At 40.7% G+C, this 22,381-nt stretch overlaps 2 protein-coding genes across 3 annotated transcripts; both read left to right on the top strand.

Moving 5' to 3' along the window:
- The first annotated feature begins 318 nt into the window (after positions 1-318).
- prdm2a (PR domain containing 2, with ZNF domain a) lies at positions 319-8,840 on the top strand. 2 transcript variants are annotated; one of them, XM_027166589.2, is made up of 3 exons: positions 319-471; positions 1,842-1,939; positions 2,139-8,840. In XM_027166589.2, exons 2-3 carry the CDS (start codon positions 1,921-1,923, stop codon positions 6,728-6,730), a joined length of 4,611 nt encoding a protein of 1,536 aa, XP_027022390.1. In that variant the 5' UTR covers positions 319-471; positions 1,842-1,920; the 3' UTR covers positions 6,731-8,840. The 2 variants fall into 2 exon arrangements, with proteins under 2 accessions (XP_027022390.1, XP_047678881.1); XM_047822925.1 differs by having other exon boundaries at positions 351-486.
- Positions 8,841-10,896: 2,056 nt separating this feature from the next.
- rimkla (ribosomal modification protein rimK-like family member A) lies at positions 10,897-22,182 on the top strand. Its single transcript, XM_027166479.2, has 5 exons — positions 10,897-11,718; positions 16,908-17,138; positions 19,308-19,394; positions 20,241-20,444; positions 21,023-22,182. Exons 1-5 carry the CDS (start codon positions 11,556-11,558, stop codon positions 21,517-21,519), a joined length of 1,182 nt encoding a protein of 393 aa, XP_027022280.1. The 5' UTR covers positions 10,897-11,555; the 3' UTR covers positions 21,520-22,182.
- The last annotated feature ends 199 nt before the right edge of the window (positions 22,183-22,381 follow it).

Below are 22,381 nucleotides of genomic sequence, written 5' to 3'. Positions count from 1 at the left end.
CTGATGCTGACAGTAAATTGTGAATAATGTGGAATCTTTTTGTTTTTATTATTATGGTACCTTATAAAACAGATTTTTTATATGTATAGGATCCCATTGAATTGGACCTAGAAAGGGATTTATACTCATAATAAAGTTAAAATTACAATTCCCTTAAATTCCTTAGACGAGCATATATTTGCAGTTTTCCATGGGTAGAAAATGTAATTTTCTCTTCTGCTGTACTAAATAGTGTGTAAGAATTATAGGCCAAATGCTTATATAGACCATTTAGTTCAGTAGTACGCAGCATGGATATACTGTAGCCTAACCTCGGTATGAGAATGAGCGCTTGCGCATGCGCATTTCTCTGCGTGCGCTCTGCTGCAGTGACAAAGTATATCAGCGTTTAGCTTTTAGCCACCGGGCCTCGTACTGCAGCACCGTTCAGGCCAAATCCAGCCCACATGTCACCAGATACCAACAAAGCCGGTAAGAAATGCACAGGTGTGCGATTCCTGACATATTATAAAGATTTTAATAAAAAATAGACCAGTCTCGCCAACCGCCATAAGCTAATATAATAAATAACATATTGTTTATATCACACGACGATGACATTTAACTCGTGACCAGCTGACGCTTTTCAGATCATCTTGCGTTATATATTATATAGCCACAATTCAAAACGTTTGCTGTGTTTTCGATGATTTTGAAGGACGTGAAACAGCAGATAATCCTGCCTGTGTGTCTGACCGTGACCTTCCATACTGTGGTGCAAGAGCCGCGTTTATTTAAAGGAGCTGTGTCTAAAACGCACTTATATATATATGTGTGCGCGCGCGCGTGTGTATATAAATGAGTGTGTGTGTGTGTGTGTGTGTGTGTGTGTGTGTGTGTGTGTGTGTGTGTGTGTGTATATATATATATATATATATATATATATATATATATATATATATATACACACACACGCACACAAGCGCGCGCGCACACAAACACCGCAACATGTGGACTTTACCTGCAGCTCATGAATAAAACCATCGTCTGTTCTCATCAACGATGCATCTTTCAGCTGTTAACTCATTTTCGTGTAAGACTGGATCATTTACATTTGTAAGCATTTAATTAATAAGCTAACCTTCGCATTTTGTGCTTGCATTGTCAATGCCATATAAACAAACCCATAGTCTGATTGGTCAAACTCGTATCCATTCGGATATATTGAACTTTTAATATTGAAGTGTACAATGCTTGAAGGCGCTGGTGTCTGGCCACACTGTCATACCTTTGTGATAATATGGCATACCTCACTGTTTTTGTTTTTTTTTCTTCAGATTTATGAGCAGACGTCTTCACACTTTGCTTGTTATTATTGATATAGATTATAAAACGCAGATTAAAAACTCCTTCAATGCCAAAGTGCATCTACACTGTTTAACACCTTCTCCATTTACCATATTGTGCTACATCTTAATGTCCTCTACTATCATTATTTGAGTTTCGGTTGAGTTTAAGTAGTGGGAGTCTGTACAGATGTTCATTTCAATGTGGATATAAAACCATACAGCTGGTTTGTGCAGAAATCTAAGATCAGCACAAAAAAGGATTTGATCTCAAAGTGGTGCAGGAGTATTTTATAAAGATTGGAACAAATAGAAGGGTGTGACTATGAATTGGACAAATCCCTCTATGGTGGTTTCACATGTTAACTAAGTGGGATGATCTCGTGTGTAATGACTGTATATAGCTTACTTTGTTTGTCACTGAGAGTCGTGCACAACTAATTCTTACACACTGTCTTTTGGAGGTAAGATTTAAAGAATGAAATGAGATGTTAATGTAATTATTTTGTCTCCCAGGCAACTGGATCTCAATAAATACTGAAAGGAGGTGGAAAGCCAGTAAAACAGGTGGTTGCCAACAGCCAGTGGGGCAGACATGGGTGATTCTGAGAATGGTAAATATTTATATTGATTTCAGCAATAATAGAATACCATATAGGGAACAAAAACATATAAAAAATATAAATCAAAATGGTACATTTTAACTGATGCAAGAAATATTTTTAAATATGTTCTCAGAATATTAGTTTATTAGACACTATTAATAAATATTTTGGATAGGAGCTGATGTGCATTTTTAATCTGTTGTATTAGTGAAAGCAGAGGAGCTGCTTGTTTCATCAGAAGAGCAGCAACAATATATAATTCTGCACTGCCCCACTGATAGTCATCAGCATTCTCTGACTGGGGAATCTCCCCCTCAACATGACTCATTGAAGGAGAAAGAGAGTGAGGCAGAGGGCGGGACTGATGAAATGATGGAGCAGTCTGAGGAGGACCAAAACATCTTGCCAGCACAGACGACTGATGGGCCAACCATGGAGCCAGTGCCCTTGCAAACCACTGGCATAACAAATCAAAATATACCCTGTAAGACAGAACTCTTGGAAACGTTCAAGTTCAAACAGGACAGTAAATCTGATATTCCCTCGTGTAAAGCAAATGCTGACCTGGACCCAGAATATGACCTTAAGATCAGACCTGATGGCCACCACCAGGGTTCATGCATGTTCTTCTGTCAGCACTGTCAAAGACGGTTTAATACCAAGCAAAGCCTTGAACGGCACATGCATGCCTTGTCATCCTGCAACACACAGATATTTAAATGCCGCTACTGCCGAAAGTGCTTCGGTACACAGTTCCTTCGACGACGGCATGAGAAAAGACATAACACTCATAGAAGGGCAGGCGGGCTCATAATTAGCCCTGCTCCACAGGTTATTGGAGAGACTCAGGGAATGGTCTCTTCACAAGAGGAAGATCAGCTTGCCCTAATTTCCCAGCCAGTCAGCAACTCTCCAGTGCCTGATTTGGAGGGAAGGGGTAATGCAGATGAATTTGGAAAGACTAAGTGCTCTTTTGCCTGCAAGTACTGCAAGAAAGCATTTGGAAGTCAGACCAGCTTGCGAAGACATGAGCGCAGGATACACGAGCGTCGTCTGTTACCCAGAGGTGTCCGTCAGAAGGTTGTAAACATAAATGGGGTTCAGGTTCAGCATTCCATTGGTGCCCCAGAAACCTCTTCCAATACACAACACCATGATGAGGTCAGGCAAGAAGAGGAGTACATGGTGGACATTTCCAGCAACATCTCTGAGAACCTCAGCTTCTACATTGATGGGAAAATAATCTCCACCAGTGCTGTCAGTAATTGCGAAGTGATGGAGCTGAATTCTGCTGCTGCTGTGATTGGTCTGGATGCCTTTATTGTCAACCCGTCTCAAATTACACAGACCCTGAAAATAGAGTCTAATGACGGAAACATGACCTCTGACCTCGGTGGTCAGTCCTCTGGCAGACGGAGGACATCTACCCCACCTTTACTGCCACAAATCAAAACTGAACTGGAGTCGGAATCTATCTTAACAACACCTTCCTCTGCCTCAGAAGGTACATTGATTAGCTCTGTTTTCCCCCACACTTTAGAGACAATTGTTTTACAAAAAGAAAAAACTATTTATCTGTCCCCCAAGCTAAAGCAGCTCCTACAGAACCAGGATGGCAGTAAATCATCATTTTCTCAGATCACTGAAGGACAAAATCTTTGCCCACCTTTATCATTAACACTTTTACCAGCAGCAAGTAGCAGGTTTAAGAGAAGGACAACATCTCCTCCTAATGCTATACAGCAAAGCAGTGCATCAATTGCGAAATGTACCATTGAACAGGAAACTGATTCTTCTGCACCTAAAGTGCAAAAGTTAGACAGTCACTGCACATCTGCTGTGATGAGCTTATCTAAAAAAGAAGAAATGGAAACTGTCAATTCAACTACATACAGTACTGAAACCATTCAGGAAGTTTTGCCATTGGACTGCTCTGCATCAGGAACTGGTGGCAGGTCATGCAATCAGCAGCCTCTAGATCTTTCTAGTGCTGTGGGGAAGAGAGACAGTGATGTCTTAGCTGATTGTGTTCTGGATCTGAGCATGAGCAGAAAGAGTACAGAGTCTGACCCAAATGGATGTTTAGCCTTCCAGACATCAGTTAGAAAGACCAAACCCAACTCAAGCATGTTGGAGAAAGTACTGCTAAGCCAGTATGATGTATTGGATGTTCCGACACAAGCAGCTGAAGTTCCTTTACCAACAGTCGCTCTGTCTGAGCCAGTTCCTGCTAACCCTGAAAGTGGTAGCCTTGAGCTGCCTCCACCCTCTCCTCCTGCACTGAATGCAACCCCATCTCTGCCAAATGATGCTGCACTGCACACTGCCTCTCTAGCCCAGCCCCTTTCAGCTTCTCCTGAGTCCACAGAGATATTCATACCAGCTGCGCAAACATCCTTAACCAATCAAGATCTTCACCCTATCTGCTCCACTGCTCAGTCCTGCAGTCCCGTAGCACTCAACACTCCTGTGGAGCTTTCTGTTGGAAATCCTTTGGCAGCTTTTAATGTGTCTCTTCCCAATTGGCTTAATTCTGCCCCTGGAAGTGTGACCCATGCACTCATCCCCACAACCCCAACTCTAAGTTTACAAGGTTCTCAGTTTCTTACCGATGCACAACTAGCACAAAGGACCTTGGTGATTGATTCTGTCTTGTCACCTGAAGCACATCTAATTTCTCCTGTGTTGGTAAACCAGTCAAACATCAGTTCCCTGAGCTTTTCTCCAAATGTGGTTGTTATTGAGTACACTGTTGCACTGGAGTCCTCTAATGCCACCCCTGTACCCCAAACTAATGCTGTTCACTCTCTTTTTGATAAAACACCACCAGATCACACAGAGGCACAAGAGCTCCAGCCTTCCTCTCAACTACAGACTGCCAACATCGAACCATCAGTTCCAGAACTGCCAGAGGCTGGCACTGTTGAGGCTCAAGATCACGGATTGGACTCATCCTCTACTGGAGAATCATTAGAGCATTCAGTAGGTGCAGTACTGTCATCAACTGTTCCCAGTGTTTCAGAAAAAGCAGAGACAACAGTGGAGGCCACAGAAAATTCATCTTTAACGGATAATCTCAAAGTGGAAACCTCAGACATTTCCATACAGCCCAAACCTATGAGTGAGGAGCAATCATCCTTGTCTCCTCTTTGCAAGCGTTTTATGTGTAATGCCTGTAATGAGCTCTTCCAGTCCATGAAGAGTCTGGCTCAGCATATTGGTGAACACTCAGACACGTGGCCATATAAGTGTGAATTTTGTGTGCAGCTGTTTGAGAGTGATACTGGTTTATTTCAGCACCGATCCAGTTATCATGGCATTGGTAAAATCTATGTCTGCAGAATATGCTCCAAAGAATTTGCCTTTCTTTGCAACCTAGAGCAACATCATCAAGATCTTCATCCTGGTCAGGAATGCTCACACACTGAAGTAGAAAATGGTAAGTTAAGACCTGAAAACCATAACAGTCCATTAAGAGCTGGTACTGTTACCACAGAGTGTCCCACAAAAGACGAATATGGCAAGTCATGCCAAACAGCTCCAAAACCAGAAGCAGACAATAAATGTGAAAACACTACTGAGGAGTTATACACAACTATTAAGATTATGGCATCTGAAGGTGTCAAACCCAAAGTTACAGATGTGCGGCTTGGTATTAACCAGCATTACCCTAGTTTTAAGCCACCTCCGTTTCCATATCACAACCGAACACCAGTCAGCCCAACCACCACCACAGCCACTAACTTCACCACTCATAATATCCCGCAGACATTCAGTACTACAGTTCACTGCACCAAGTGTGGCAGAGGCTTTGACAACATGCCTGAACTGCACAAGCACATCTTAGCATGTGCTAATGCTAGTGACAAAAAACGCTACACTCCAAAAAAGAACCCTATTCCACTAAAGCAGTTTGCAAAAGTGCAAAATGGAGTTCTGTTGCCTGCTAGAGGAGTCAACCTTAGACAAAATGTCTCTCAAAAACTTGGACACCCAAAAAAGCTCCATTGCCATGAGTCAGAAGCTAAGACAAAGCTGAGCACTCATAGTAAGAGGAAATCTATGTGGGTACAGAGAGGCAGGCCAGTAGGGCGAAAGAGTTCACAGGATGAGCTGGAGGTTTATGTTTGTCCTCACTGTAGCAGAGAGTTCACTTACCATGCCAGCTTAAAGAAGCATATGGCTTTCAGCTGCCCGATGAAACCTATTTGCAGGAAACCTCCAAAAAGAAAAAGTAGCATTGCGCCAACACAAGAAAACCATGGACGTATCCGTACACGTGTATCAGATGTAATAATAAAACCACAAAGGTTAAATCAAGGACAGAAATCCTTGGCAAAAACACATACCAATGGATCTGGTTCAGCCAGCAATGTAAATCTACCAGTCAGGACTCAAATTGGTAAAGGGAAAATTACTGTGCGTAATTTTAGGCCTAAAACATCTGATATACTTTCAAGCTCAGCAGTTCACATTAGTAAAAAAAGTAGACTCATTCTTATGGAAGCAATTCAGTCACCATTGGCAACTAAATCTTTAGTAACTCTAGGGAAATCTCAGCACCAGTGCAATGAGGTAAATGGTATAGAGAGGAAAATAAAGCAGTTGAAGCCCAGCACAGAGGAACAGTTCTCTCTGCGAGTGAAAGGTCCCATTACTCGCAGTGTACAGCAGTCTACGTCCAATATTGTATCTAATACTAACAAAAAGGCTAACTCGGTTAATCCAGCCAAATGCTCAGTCCAGACAGACGATCAGGATGTCTCTACACATCAAGCAGTTGCAGAATCAAAGAAATAAATTCAAAAGACTTAAAGAAAAAATAAATACTAAATGACCAATCAATTAATAATGAAAATTATCTTGACCTATGGCAAGGTTATCTGTAAATACTGTATTATCCACTGAAGGTTATATGTTTATAATACAAAATTTTAACACCCTGAATGAGTGATTGTGAACTAGATTTCTTAACTGTGTTCAAAACTGCAGTGTCCTTTTAACATGGGCACTAGTTTATAGTGGACTAAGTACAACTTCTGTGGCATACATACATGCTTAAATATCAGCTCAAATGATTTTAAACCTGTTTTCATATTCTTAGTCCTAAAATACCCAGCACTGCACATTCTACAGTTTTCCTGTCTTATTAGAATGTATGTATGGCGAGAGGAGGAAAAAAATTAATTAAAAAAAAAAAAGAAACTGGGCTACAATTAGGACACACTTTTGTATATTGACACATATCTTGATATATCAAAACATCCTAGCAAATTGGGTATATAAGTATACTAATATTATAATGAAATTTACATAACTACTTGCATAGTACTTATGCCAAATAGGTACTTTATAGAATTTAATTCATTATCAAACTTGTGCCACTAAGGCGGGTTGAAAATGTGTGTGCACTAATAACGAGGGCCTCCGATAATTTTTCGTTTAGAACATTACATTATAGAACATTATACATTGTAAATATGTAATGTTCATCTGTCATTTTCAATGTCTATTAATCCTAATATCCCTTATCTAAATGCACTTATTTTGTACAGGTTATCCATTTCAGCTTTCAATGTGTTTCCATATCTAAACCAATAATATGATCAGTGCAGCAGCTACAGTCTGGGCTATTACTCACTCATTATTCATGTACTACATTAAATAAAACTGTCATTTTTTTAGTTTCTATACGCACTTTATCATAATCGTTTGTGTAAAACTGCAATAATTGGCTATTGGAAGACCTTAGTGAATTACTGAAAAATTAATGTCAGTTCAAACAAGAATACATATACACCTCATTTTGCAGAGTATATTAATTTTGTTATTTATTACTGCACCATACATATGATGTTTATTTTCATACATGTTAATATGATGACTGGTAGATTTGATTTGCTGCCCATTTAAAGGCACACTACCTTATGGGCTAGCTTGCATGGTATAGTATTCATCAAAATATAAGCGTAAGTAAAATATGGTCAACATGTCACTTTCACAATGTGTTTTATCCCTGTAAATGGGCCAACAACTGCGAAAGGAAACATGCAGTTTTTTCTGATACTATTAAGCACATACGATGAGCCCTGTGTAGCATTTGTTGTGTTAATTATATTGGTGTCCTTGTATGTGTGTTTTAAAAAACAATTGTTCTGTGATTTGCACAATCCATGTTTATAAGTATATAATGTATTGATTTTTTGGGAAAAGTACCATCAATACAATTTGGGGGGAAACCTATAGAAAGCCTTAAAGGTTTTTGGTGAGAATGTAGCTTTGCTGAGGCAAGCTGCTTTAATGATAAATTATATATTGCTCTGGCACTGATGGATTGGTGTTAGATTAGGACTTGTCTAAATATCTTTTTTGTTGTTGTTAAATTATAATAGATAAAATAAACGGGAATAAGGGTTCATGGGTAGAAGTTTACATTATGGCCCATTACATAAAAATGGCCTTTTGATTAGCTGACAAAATGAGTTACTTTTTGTACATAATCAAACGTTAGTAAAAAGTACATAAGCATGGCCGTATAGTCTCAAACTTAAACGATAGTATTAATCAGATTGTGGTCTGAGACAATCCTTAAATTGCAATTGAAATAACCCGCTTCATTGCACAAATACTAGGTTTTAATTTAAAACTCATTTTTGCACCTTGTAAATCAGCACCTAACATGAAGCTGAAATATCTGCTCTCATACTACAAAACTACAATCATGACATATACTTAACCTGATGGAGAAGCTGTGAATAAAGGGATCTGGAAATCCTAATATACTTGTCATATGTCTGTGGAAAACTGATGTTAACATCCAAAGCATGTCTGTTTGAACCACAGTGCTTTTGAAATGCTGTTATGTATATTGAAATAAACTGCTGTGTGATAAATGCACAGGGAGACCAGAGTATGTTTATATGGCTTTTTTCTGCATTCTTGGATCAGAACATAAAATTAATCAAATGATTGTAACATAAAATACAATTTATAATTTTTGACGAACATGACCAACATTACCAACCTGGCACCATTTCCTAAACATCTGATGAACGCTGTGAAGAATTTAACATTTAAAATATCTTACCTTACCATTTTTTGCCAGCAGGTGGCGTGGTATATTGCTTTAATATACATGCGATCAAACCACTTTCATCCATTTTCTGATAAACATCTGAGCCAACATTAAAGCCCTGTATCTGGCTTAGTTACACATGTACATTTATTCATATGTTTTTAACCAAAGCGACCTCTGAAATTCAGTCTGAGGATGATGGTTAAAAGGAGTTCAGAGTGATACAAATGATGCACAACTAAGACTCCACCATCAAGAAAGTTGCAGCAGCAGCAAATCCATTGTTATCCAAAGCCATTATGCAAACACTAGCCACAAAGTATTTAAATAATAAAAGATACAGTCATGCAAGTAAAAGAAAGCTAACTTGCAATCACAAAAACAATACTCAGTTATAACATTGAGATACATATAGCTGAGGCATGCATGTCTTCAATTAAGTCAACAGACAGCATCATGGAAAGACAGACCACACGAAGATAGCAATAATTTGTTGTTAATTTAGTACTAAATACTAGTACAACAGGGTTTGGCTCCACCTTCAACCTTAGAAGGTTAAATTGATTATTGAAGATGAATGGAGGGATTAGCAACATTTTTTGCATAACCAACAATGTGTGGTTCTACCACATATAGTCAGGCCTAAGGATTTTCATAGACTTTATACGAAGAAAGTGAAAGTCTTAATAATTGTTTTTGCAATCATTTTAAATAGGAAATGTCTGGATTAAAACTTCTTGAGTGGAACAAATTCAACACAGATATCAACAATATCAAAGCAGTTATAATGAGTAACAACAAAAGGGTATGTTTGGCATGATTTTCTGTGTTAAACAGGTCTGAATTTAACCCTGATTTTATGTTATATGTGTCTCATACCATGGATTGTAGTTCCATTTATGATGTAATTATTTACAATCTAATTCTTCATAATGTGTAAGTTCTGGATTTAACAGCAATGTTGTAATGGCTTCTAAAACAAACAAACAAACAAACAAACACGGTAGTGTAATATGCACTATAAGTGACAACAGTTAATGAAATTTGCAGATGATACTATGTTCATCAATCTCATCCAAATCCTTCAAGTTTCTGTGCACTAGCATTCGTTGGTGATAAACTATAAAACTCTTTCATGTAGCTTTAGTTAATTTGGGCTAACAACTTTTAAGTTGGTCTTATTTTGGAGTAACTGCTGCATAATGCTTGAAGAAATCCGTTTGTCGTCTTGATGTTACTGAGGTAACTTAACCGTAAGAAGGACCAGATCAAACCGGCTAGCTATTGGTCAAAGGTGACGTCATGCTCAACAGCACCACCCCCACCAACCCCCGCAACGCACGCGGACAAACGGTGTAAACAAAGCAAAACTCTTTTTTTTTTTCGCAGCGCCTGTTTTGCCGCAAAGGACCAGGTGGTTCCGCATTATTTCCCCCTACGTCATTATAGAGAACACAGACTTAATAGAGATCCGTAGTTTTGCCTTTATCTCATTTAATAATGATAATATAGACGAGTCGCTTCACAAAGGGGCGTTTTTGTGTTCGTGTGATGACGTTACTGTGAACACACCGAGTGTTAAACATCCGTGTGATCAATTATAGTATAATAATAACGAGCACTGCGCCACGAGCAAAACTTTTAAATGATCCCTCGCGTGTCAATAGATTGAGACGGAAACACCGCACCAACAGCAGCCACCAAACCCGCCTGCGCCCGGTCTGAACCGGTTCGAGGGAAGAGCGCACTCATTTCACGCCCCCTCCTGTCACGCGCCAAAACACAGAAGCGCGCGACCGACCCCAATTTTCACATCCTCATTGGCCTACTGAAATACTCGAGCCTCCTCGGACGCCGTTCTTTGATTGGTCGATCCTCTCCTCCTGCTGACGACGACATTGTTGTTATTGGTCAACAGCGGAGCGAGCGCTCGATCCCCATTGGACGCGTTTTTTTCTTTTAGAACGCGAGGAAGAGAATTGTAAACGAAGCGCGTGCTTGAACAAAATTGCAGGGTTGAAAATAAAGCGTGCGTCTTTTCCAACCTCTTCAGCATCGCGGCCTGAGCCAAGCCTGGATCCTGCTCGTCACTACCGCCTTTCGATCCACCAGTGAGACCGAGGCGCCGACGATCCGCCTTCTCTCCATCACTGCGTCTGTTCTCCACCATTTTGTAGAGATTTTCACCCGCACCGCTGTAGCGCGTGAGTGCAGCGAGTCCCGGCTTTAGTGAGCAGCGGCGTGGAGGCTTTTGTTTGCGCCTTGACAGGGCAGTTAAACTGTGCCCTCGCTGCAGACCAGGCGCAGCCTTTCTCGCTTTCTCATCCCACATTTTTCAGATTGGCTTCTTTATTAATTTGTTTATCTTGCGGGATTCAAGAACCTGGCAGTCGGTGGAAATAAATAGCTGAAGGCGCTAACTCGAGTTAGCAAACCCGCGGCTGCGTCCCTATTGTTTTAAGCGCCGTCACCGCCCGAGTCTGAATCCCGCGTGCTCTTAAACCCACCAGCGGTTTTAAGTGTTCAGACGGTTTTATTTCGATATTTAAAATGTGCTCACGGGTGTGGTTTGTAACTGACCGGCGCATTAGCCAGGAATATCCACAAGTTCAGATCCTGCGGGCTCTGAAGGAGCGATGCGTCGAGGACGACGTTGAATTCCGCTATCTGTTGATGGACGAGATCGTTATAACCATCACGGACGGACAGCTGGGTAACTATTACACTCTCTAACACACAGATGTTTCTGAATAACGCCAGGAATGAAAGACTTATCTTTGTGTAACCGGATTATACATGTTTTTATTGATGGGTTATGAGATGTAGTTAGCTTCATGCTAATCTGTATGACAGTGGCCGCCTAACACAATTGTTCCAACGGTACTTCGCCATACACCGCCGCAGAAATTCGCAGTGGCGTATCCAATAAGAAACATCGTATAATGAGATGAAATAACAGAGAATTTATACCTTTTTTGTTGTTGTTTTTGAGGCACGTTAAATAAACAATTAATTGGTTCGCGTGCGTGCTCACGAGCGACTGGTCGCGCGCTCTTGGTCCGCACGTAATAAAGCGCGCGCACCATCCAGTCTATACGTTAATGACCTTAAATCAAAATAATAAAAAAATCCGTTAAAAACGACATTTATTGTTTTTTTTATCCGTTCCTTAAAGCTGCTGTATTAGAAGCATCAGACGACCGTTTGGTGTTTTTCTCTGAGGAGCTGCTGAACCAGAACCAGAGAGAAATAATGGTGCAGTTTTGATGTAGGATTATATGGTGTTTTAATGTAAAATGGCTTCCCAGGATTTAGAGGTTTGTTGGTTTGATAGGTGTGATGATGGTTGTTCTCGTCTCACAGCTCATACACCATCCATACTGGCAATTCTCACACACTGAGGATGGAAAATCGTGTGTGGGTTGCTGTTATCTAGTAGGAAGAAGACACACACACAGAGGGGTTATGATTGAGGAAAACATGTTCATTTCAGAAGGAATCTGTGGAGAAACATGAGATTGCTTAAAGGAGAATGAGTCTGTCTTGGGCCCATGATGCACCAAAGCGTCAACCACTAGATAATAATGAACGCCAAGCCGTAGTTTTTGAGGTGTGTTCACACCATTGTCTGTCCTTGTCCTTGAAGCTAGATCATATTCAGTTGGGATTCTAAAAACCAAAAAGAAACCGAAGTTACCCAAGCAAATACACCATATTTCTACATGTCGGCTGTAGCAATTTTATATATATATTAAAAAAATGGCTGAGCAGACATTAGAGTAACACATTTAAATTTCATTTGGACCTTTTACAAGCTAGACTGGATTGTTCCAATGCATACTACAACAGTAAATAGTACAACTAAGTAATAAACCAATCTACACATTTATATTCAGTTCTTTTGTAAATTATGCCTGTGGTCACCTCTTAGGTGCAGAGACTGTGGATATGCTAAAGGTTCCAGCTGTTCTCTTTTAAGATGTTTGTGAGTGCTGATTTTCACAGAAGATCTGCAGAGATTGGAGGCAATTGGTCAGCTTTCTCTTAAGCATCAGCTTGGTGTCTCCTGGCTCCCGCATGTTGCCATCTGGAGGATTGGCAGATTGTTCAGTCTGCAGTTTCGGTGCGGGTGGGGTGCGGTGGCGGGTGGCACAGGGCTGAAGAGGGTAGTGAGAATTTGACGTTTGATGGATTGATATACAAGGAGATTATTTTCAAAAGCAGTCCAAATGCTTGTGAAGTTGTGGTTGCGTTGTGGTATTTTCAGTTTCAATATCTATATTTAATTCTGAATAACATCATTTTGTGGGAAAAAACTGTTTTCAAAAGGGATACACATATCACCTTGAGCTCTGTAGAGTTCTACAATAATTCAGTGGTTGTAGTGCTGGCTAAAGATGCCCCCTATTTTAATTTCTGCTTCTCTTCAGGTCAGAGTTGTTGTTGTTGTTTAATAAATGATTTCTCATTATGATTTGCAGGTTCATACCTGTTCAGAGAACATGACCTCAAAACTGGAGGAGGTGTGTGTTGGCCAGGTTTGTGCATGGATGTGGGCGAGGTTAATCTTTTAGCCTGAATCGTGGCAAGCTCAGATTAGGCCCTTGGACAGCTGGACAGCCCAGGGATTTAGAGTTGCGTCATCAACACAAGACCCCTTTTTGATTGGGATGTTTGACTTGAACATTCATTATATTGTGTTGCGCCTAACTTCTCAGGTCATCATTTGGCTAAAAAGATGCATGAAATTTCAAACACAATGCAGTGATTTGAATTTAGGGGTAACTTATCAGGACATGCCATATATAACCATGCATTTCACACTAGAGTCCTGACCTAGCCACATGGCACAGCCAGCACTCGCACACGAATCCCAGCTGTAGGCTGCTTTTGTATCCGGGCAGCATGTGTGATCTGTAGGATAGAGGGAACGTGCTGTGAAGCCACACAAAACAATCGGCATGCATTTGAGACTTGTGAAGCTGGGAATGTCGCATCGTGCAGTGCGTGTGATGGAGGGAGAGAGTGGCGCATCACATGTGGGCTGCAGTATGGCATTGGCCATTCCACTGGCAGATGAGAAATGTAACATTGTGGTTTTGCTGTCACTGCTTGCTTTGGTATACCAGCACAAGCTAGACTTCCGTGCTTATGGGTTAGTACTTCCTCCCACATGTAAACAGTGCAGCTACTAGGTACAGATAGAGTGGTAACATTAATACACACTAGGGCTGCATGAATGATTAACACTAAATCAAAGGCAAGAAAATCTACACACTAGTGTATTTTGCATTAAATCACCTAGCGACAGTTTATCAAAGCACATTTTTCTAAACATTTTAGAACATTCTATTTCAATACAGAACACAAACATACAAAAGGCTTCCAGCTAGAAACACCCTACACAGCGAGGGACCTATAAAATATTCCCATTGAGACAAACAAACTCTAGTGAATCGGAAGCTATTTAGGAAGTTAATACTTTAATGACCTGCCCTTTTATGTTTTTGTGCTGGTAATGATAGACAACACTGCTCGGGTTATTTATTTATTTTTTATAAATTGAGAGAGAAAGAAAAAAAAACATTGTTCATGCAGGTGCTTGATATTGCATACTGCGTGTGCCTTTGTGTGCATACGTGGCCTACAGTGTGTTTTTCCTGGCGGAGAAACGCTCTTTGCGGAGCTGTACATAGTTTTAAGATCGAATTTGTTTGCCCCCTTTTTGATTTTGTGTGCATGCATATACTTATCAATTAAACAACTTCTGAATTTTTAACACAGACCTAAAGGAGTTCATAGCCTGGACTTTACCGCTAAACTATAGATCAGCAGTGTGCAGAAGTGTCGGAGGAATTGGAGAGAGAAGAATGAAGGCTGGAAGGGAAGGGGGGGGTGGTTTGTGGCCACAGATTACTTTGCCATGTGAATGTGTCTGATTCTTTCTGAACCCCAGAGAACTTGTTAACCCGTATTGTATTGCTGAGCATTCACATCTCCATGCGTGCACACACAAGCACTGCATGTATTCTTTAGGTCCTGCGCTGTTAGAAAATCGGCGTGCATGGGGTGTTGCATCAGAAACAGCAGCTTGTCAGTACACACAATCAGTGATTTGTCAGAAAGCAGAGCAGTAATATCTGACACAACTTTCATTCTCTAGTGAGGAATGATCTGAAAGCTGGATGGTACTCTGCCACTTTGATTATAAAACGCACATTTGCATTCATTGTGGACGCACAATGATCATAATGGCCTTGTAGAAAAGGCGTCTTGTATTCAGAATGCTGTGCTACTGACACTGTTTGTGTGCAGACATTGTGCTGTGGCCATGACAGTCTGCTTCTTCTAAAATGGCGAAGAAGAAAGGAGATGGTTATATGGATTCTCTCTTCAGATGAGTCTCCTGTTGTGTATTGGTGGTTCTTCAGTAGGTACATTAACTCACCGTAACTACAGCAGAGAACATGGCTGACAAAAGTAACAATAGCTGACACCGTTTGTGTCTCTCAATAGGGTTATTGTACTGATAAAGATCTGTCTGTTTGTATGAAACTGGTTCATAATGTTAATCATATCAACTGAATAAATAAATACAAAATACATAATTGTTTGCAATATAAAGACACCACTTCTAAACCAAAGTTCATGCACCAACATGCATTCTTTTTGAATTTGTTCCAACCCTGAAAGTAAGATGGAAGAGTCAACACACAATGTTTGATCCTGTCACCCGGGGAAACTGTACAATAGTAAATGTGTAATTAAAGCATGGTAATTAAAGCATGAAAACAGGGAGAGAGAACAGGATATGGGTTAGTGGGTCACTGAAGAGATAAACGGAGAAGTTGAAGGCCGTGTGTTTGTGGTGTTGTGTAACTGATCTGGTGATAGTACATCAGAAGGTCAGCATGGATGAGATGCTGTCTGTGTTTGTGCCCCTGCCAGGTCTTATTTTGCATGTCCTCACATACCTTGTGGCAAAGAGGGGAATTAATGTAAATTGGCTTCCTTTTAGATACCTTCTGAGGCTCACAGTTCAGCTTGGCCTGCAGCAGATCAATACGGCTTGTATAATTTACAGCAGGTCAACAGGAGAGGCTGGAAAATGGCCCATGTTTTATATCCTGGTGTTTTCAATGTATTGGATGGAAAGCATTCATAAGAATGCTTTTTGGAAAAGAACACACAAAATTCCAGATATAAATTGAAAGAGAATTTTCTGAAATAATTCTACTGTTGATTATTAATGAATTAAACCAATGATGAAACATAAAATGTTGGCACCTCGGTTGTATTTGAAAACTATACATCCCAACAAAGCAAAGTTCTTGGATTAGAAAGGATTCTGGAAGATTCATATGAGGCTGCTGCTGTTTTTTTTTCTGTGCTTCAGCTTTATGTAGGTGAAATTGCAAACCCCGAACCCGTGAGACGCAAGATAAAAGGTGTGACTGTGGTTTCTTTGGTTCCAGGGGAAAATGGAGGGTTTTTTTTTTTTTTTACTGTAGTCAAGTCAGGCATTTACATCTCTATTTTCCAATCATTCTTACTGTTTAGCAAACTATCTAATACCTTGGGGTGTTTGGGTGTTTCTGCCTGTGAGGATTATATTTTGTTCGTGGTGCTGGTTTCCAAACAAATTATAATGTACACAAAAGTGTTGTCAAGCATGTCTTTTATGCAACATTCAATGTAATATAAAAGCAACCGGATTATGTCTACCTGCATGTCATTTATATTTCTTAACAAAGCCCTTATGACTAGCATCATCATCAGGCTAACTAAGAAAATGCAAGAGTGGCAGCAACAGGAAGTTAATATCAGAAGTAAATGACTGTTACATGTGCTACACAGGTGAGTGTTTTAAGTGTGTCCTGATTTGTTCTGCATCTCATTTAGGTCTGCGAGTGGGGCAGGAGGTGGTGACGTCATACCCACAGGTGGCTGTAGTGCGTGTTCCTACTCCATGGGTGCAGTCGGACAGTGACATCACCGTTCTGAGGCATCTGGAGAAGATGGGTTGCCGCCTGGTCAACCGGCCCAGTGCCATCCTTAACTGTGTCAACAAGTTCTGGACTTTTCAAGAGCTTGCAGGACATGGAGTTCCACTGCCTAATACTTATTCCTATGGTCAGCATTAAAACACACACACACACACACACACACACACACACGTACATAAGACTGGACACAATTCCTGCAGCTAAGAGATTTACACAAAGGCTCAACAGTGGCTCTCAACTCCTGAGATTTAAACTCTGATCTTCTAATCTAATAGTGATTCCTAGTTTTGGCTTCACATGCCTACAATTAGCCACATTCTCACATGTTCACACTCTTACTGGCAGTATTGGTTTGTTTTGTATTTGTTCAGGTGCCACAATAATTACATTCCCATTCTTGCATAGCATAACCAGACCAGCACATTTACTCACATTTCAGCTATTCCATCCTATCTTCATGATCAGCAGTGGCAAGAGAACTGAAAAAACAGACTTCTGCTAGTTCAGCAAAAGTCAATGCGGGAGAAAGTAAAAATAAAGCTCATCCTGTGACATCAAGTGAGAACTGAAGTAAAAGTTTGAGTTGTGTTTACTGGCTTTCTCAGACGTCAGCTCTTGCACTTTTGAGAAGCTCTATATTTCAGGGATGTTGATATCTGTGGTTATGTTTCGTTCTGATTTAGATGGCTGTAATGCAGGGCTGCATTGGCACTAGCGATGTACAGCCAAATGTACCTTTCAATACAACAACATTGATGATGGATTTCTGGAGGAAGTAGAAGATTTTCTTTGCTTATTTATGCATGCACAGTTTGGAATCAAACATCATGAGCTTGACTGACATAGTCTTGGGTTCCCCACATGCACGCACACACACACACGCAGACGCACTTAAGGGGTTTATTATGCAACAGCATGTAGTGAGAGAACGAGGAGAACTCCAGACCATTGAAATGAAAACACGAAATTCATGTGCTTGCTCCCCCCTGTATTTTATATCCATCTCTCGTGCTCTCTCTCTCTCTTCCCCCCTCTCTTTGACTGTAGACACTGGAAAAAGCTGCAGCAGCTCAAAACATGGATCAATCGCTGCACCAAAACAAGAAGCATTAAGCACTGCATAATGAGCAGAGACTCCAGCAGTCTGTGTAGCCTCTGCAGTGTCGTGTGTGTGTGCCTTGCAATAACTGAAAACCGCTTTTCTCTTCAGCTAAGATGAGCAGACAGAGGAACAGTTATAATTAGATTTCTCCTTGCTTCTCTCTCTTTCCCTCCTCCCTGTGGCCCTCACAAATCACTCGCTTTTCCCTGCGTCTTTTTTTCCACTCCGCAGTCCAGTGCACATCTGTCTCCAACGCCTTCATAACAGTGCCACATCATACACTGCTTCAGCAGCCAAGACCTGAGCACTCGGACCAAATGGTATTAATTAGTATGAAGCAGGAGGGTTTTCAGGACATAACGATGCACTGATTTTGTCATTTGATTCAGCAACACTGAAAATCATCACCAGCTGTGTTTAAATACTACGTTTTTTTTACTGCAGTGCAAATAGTGAATTCATTCTGACTTAATTATGAATGAATATTATTTACTACAAACATACCCTATGTTGTATGTGGCGTGAAAAGGAACAAAATTTAGGGGATTGTTGTTACTGTAATGATCATGTGTCTGCAACCCAAATGTTCAGTTGCATCATTTGTGTTTTTATCATGAAATCTTTCCCTTGCAAAATGTCAACAGATGTTCTGTTTCAAAATGTAGCTGGATGCACATGTCCCTGCTCATCTGAACTCCCAATTATATACATGCATGTAACTTTATTTCCTCACAGCACTAGTGTTCTACACACACAATTTCTGTATGCAGTGCAGAGATGCTGATTTTGAAAATTACACTTTCGCATGCAATTTATTCTTCTCATACTGTGCCTTTTGTGAATTACTGGCACCCAGATATCCTACTCATTGAAATGCCTTTATTGAAAGTGGTGTTGAAGTAAAGGTGCCAAGAATTCTGCAAGGTGCTGTATTTAAATTGATTATATGATTTAATAGTATTATATGCAACACCTCTTAAATCAAAAAATAGTTATAAAGACTAATAAAAGCATGCTTTGTGTTTAATGTATGTGTAAATGTACTGTGGGACTGAGGTGATTTGTTAGGATATTGTTTATCACATTGACACACTGGTCCTCTCGAGGATGGGCAGAAATCTCACACCATGCACTACTGGTGAAATACGAGTCTGGTTATTACTGGGTTTGTAAAGTTTCTGTGTTTGATTCCAGGTGGCCATGACAACTTTCGTAAGATGATTGACGAGGCAGAACCATTAGGTTACCCGGTTGTGGTGAAAAATGCTCGTGGACACAGAGGTGAGTGTCGAACATGTTCTGCTGCTTTTATTTCTGTGTCTGCAAATGTGCTTCTTGTGGGTTGTACTTCATGCATTCCAAATGCACACTAGTGAGATTAAAAGACAAAAGAGCATGCTGGGAAAATTGCTTAACAAGGAACAAGGCAGAAATTGCAGCATCATGACCAGAGGCTGCTTTATGGTGAATGAAGTGCAGCTGTTTTAAACCCAGACACACACACACAAACTTTTTTGTTCCTTCCCCAGCATTACGGAGTTGTCATGGGCGTTTAAACCTCTCTGCTTGAAATGTAGGCCATGTCCTGAAAAACAGGCCTTGTACATCATGAGCCAGTTTTGTTATTGAATTAAACAAATAAAAAAAAAAGGCATTCGGTCAAATAGAAAATTGTAAAGTTGGTGTTTGAGCCTTCACTGATCTGTTTGTTTCAAATAATCTGAAATGATTTGGGGGAAAAATAAATTTAAGCGGAGTGTGGTGCAGCATATGCACATGCACCCAAACACACCGTATGACTGACAGTTAAACTCTCAGCATTGTTTAAACCCCAGCAGCATTCCACCTTGTTGGGAAACTGCATTCTTATCCAGTGTTTTGCAAAAGTGCTGTTAATTATGGAAATAAGTGAACTTTTCTATTTACTATTTATTTATTTACTCTTCACGAGCATTTTCAACACTGGTTTAGTTTGATTTCATAAAGCCACAAGATTATAAACAGTAAAGAGTTTAAAAAAGTTTTTAGAAATTTAAAACAATTTAATACTTTAATTCCTAAGAAACAATTGATACTTTTATAAGGATTGTGATCAGGGCTATAAAAATTGTGTGTTTGCATGTACAGGTAAGGCAGTGTTTCTGGCACGGGATAAACACCACCTCTCTGACTTGTGCCACCTAATCCGGCATGAGGCTCCGTACCTATTCCAGGAGTATGTGAAGGAGAGCCATGGGCGAGATGTGCGCGTGGTGCTTGTGGGTGGCAGAGTGATCGGCTCTATGCTCCGCTGCTCAACAGACGGACGCATGCAGAGCAACTGCTCCCTTGGTGTGTAAATGAGCCTTTTTTCATTCCTTATGTAGCCATCTAGTTTAGTTTAAACTGATCTTGACCCAGATGGTTAGTATCTTTGTCTTGCTCTCTGCAGTGCAAGTAAATGTTTATTACTATTTGCAAATGACTGCTTTCAAAAACATTACTAAACAAAGCCAAGAATTGGACACACAGCTATTTCTCCCAACCCCTTTAAAACATGAACATTAGTGATCTAACTAGTCTGAGTTGCCCCGAGGCTTGAATGTGTGTGTGAGTAGGTTCATGCATATATCCCACCCTCATGACTGCGTTCCTAGGATAGGCTCCAGATCCAATACTCTTGGCCAGATTACTGTAGATGAATGAAAACTAGTGTACTTGAGCATGTAATCCATATATAAAATCTCAAAGATCACATTAATGAATTTCCTTATATGGAACTTTACAACAGCTCAGAAGCTCTCCTCGGATATGAACGTGGATTTTCTTGAATATGTAAAACTTGTAAAACTTATAAAATACCCCGTGAGTGTATGATTGATGGCATGATTATATGAAGTACCCACTAAGTCCAGTTTCTCTTTCCCCAGGTGGTGTGGGTGTGATGTGCCCTCTGAGTGAGGAGGGCAAGCAGCTGGCTGTGCAGGTGTCCAACATTCTGGGCATGGATGTGTGCGGTATTGACCTGCTGCAGTTGAATGATGGCTCATTTGTGGTTTGTGAGGCTAATGCCAATGTAGGCTTTATAGCGTTCGACCAGGCATGCGGGATGGACGTGGCGGGTATCGTGGCAGACTACGCCCTGTCGTTGCTGCCTAGTCGACTCATCCGTAAGATGTCTCTGCTCTCTGTGGTGTCTAGTGCCAGCGAGACCAGCAGTGAGCCTGAAGTGTGTATCCCCCCAGAAGCATGCCCACCCGTCCCTCCCTGCACCATTCCTGATGCCGTTAGCACCATGAGCACCAGCTCCACTTCCAGTGAGAGTGAGACGGAGCTCGTTGAGATAACCCACGCCCAGAGTGTGCCAGACCCTGCGTTCAACATCAACTCCCTCCTTGCGAAGGAGATTACTCTATTGACTGAGTGAGCTGAAGAGAAAACTAAACCACATGCACAGTCATACACAGCACACATACATATGCATACACATACAGTACATGTACACATGCAAATAAGCATACAGTGGTCAAATGCGTAAACACACACATACACACACTTGTGTTTTTGTACTAACCCATTCTGAAACCCTGATGTGGATCTGAGGCTGCTCCCCTGACAGTGACTGCAAAAGTCCAGTGTCCATTCTGACCAAGCCTTAGTGCAGGCATTCAATGAGTGAGTGATTGCCACTGTATTTCAGGGTGCATTGTTCTGCAGAGTGGTTTTAGAATCGAAAAGATTTGGGGAGATACACACTCACATACACACATACACAGTATAATGAGAGCCCCACACTATTGTGAGTCTCATCAAGCATGCAGTGCGATGCATTGATTTAACATGAAGGAAAATATTCCAAATCCGTTTGTCTATGTTGCTCCATTCTGGTGTGTTTGCACCCTCTAAAACACAAACACAGACATTCACACATCTGCATGTGTAAAGAAGGACTGGAAAATCTGTACATATTCTCTTCCCGTTACAGTGGACTGGTGCGCAGTTGTACAGACTAAGATTGCATTCACCGTTTTTAGCTTCAGCACTTGCCTGCATTTAATAAAAACGTCTTGTTGCAGAAGCAAACACGTCAGTTTGGCTAAGTAAGATTTCATTCTTGACCTGGAACCAGTCTTAAGTTTTTTTTCTGTTTTAGCTGTTTGACTTAGAAGGTGGGTAGAAAATGGGGCAGGTGCTATATCAGCACTTTAGCAGTTCATCTGTTTTTAACTCCTTTAATACGTGTCAGAATTTCTTCACAATATGCAGAAAGATTATAGAAGTTAACACCT

The sequence above is a fragment of the Tachysurus fulvidraco genome, chromosome 14, assembly GCF_022655615.1.
Source record: "Tachysurus fulvidraco isolate hzauxx_2018 chromosome 14, HZAU_PFXX_2.0, whole genome shotgun sequence".
Lineage (NCBI taxonomy): Eukaryota > Metazoa > Chordata > Actinopteri > Siluriformes > Bagridae > Tachysurus > Tachysurus fulvidraco.
This window is presented reverse-complemented; position numbering and strand designations above follow the sequence as displayed.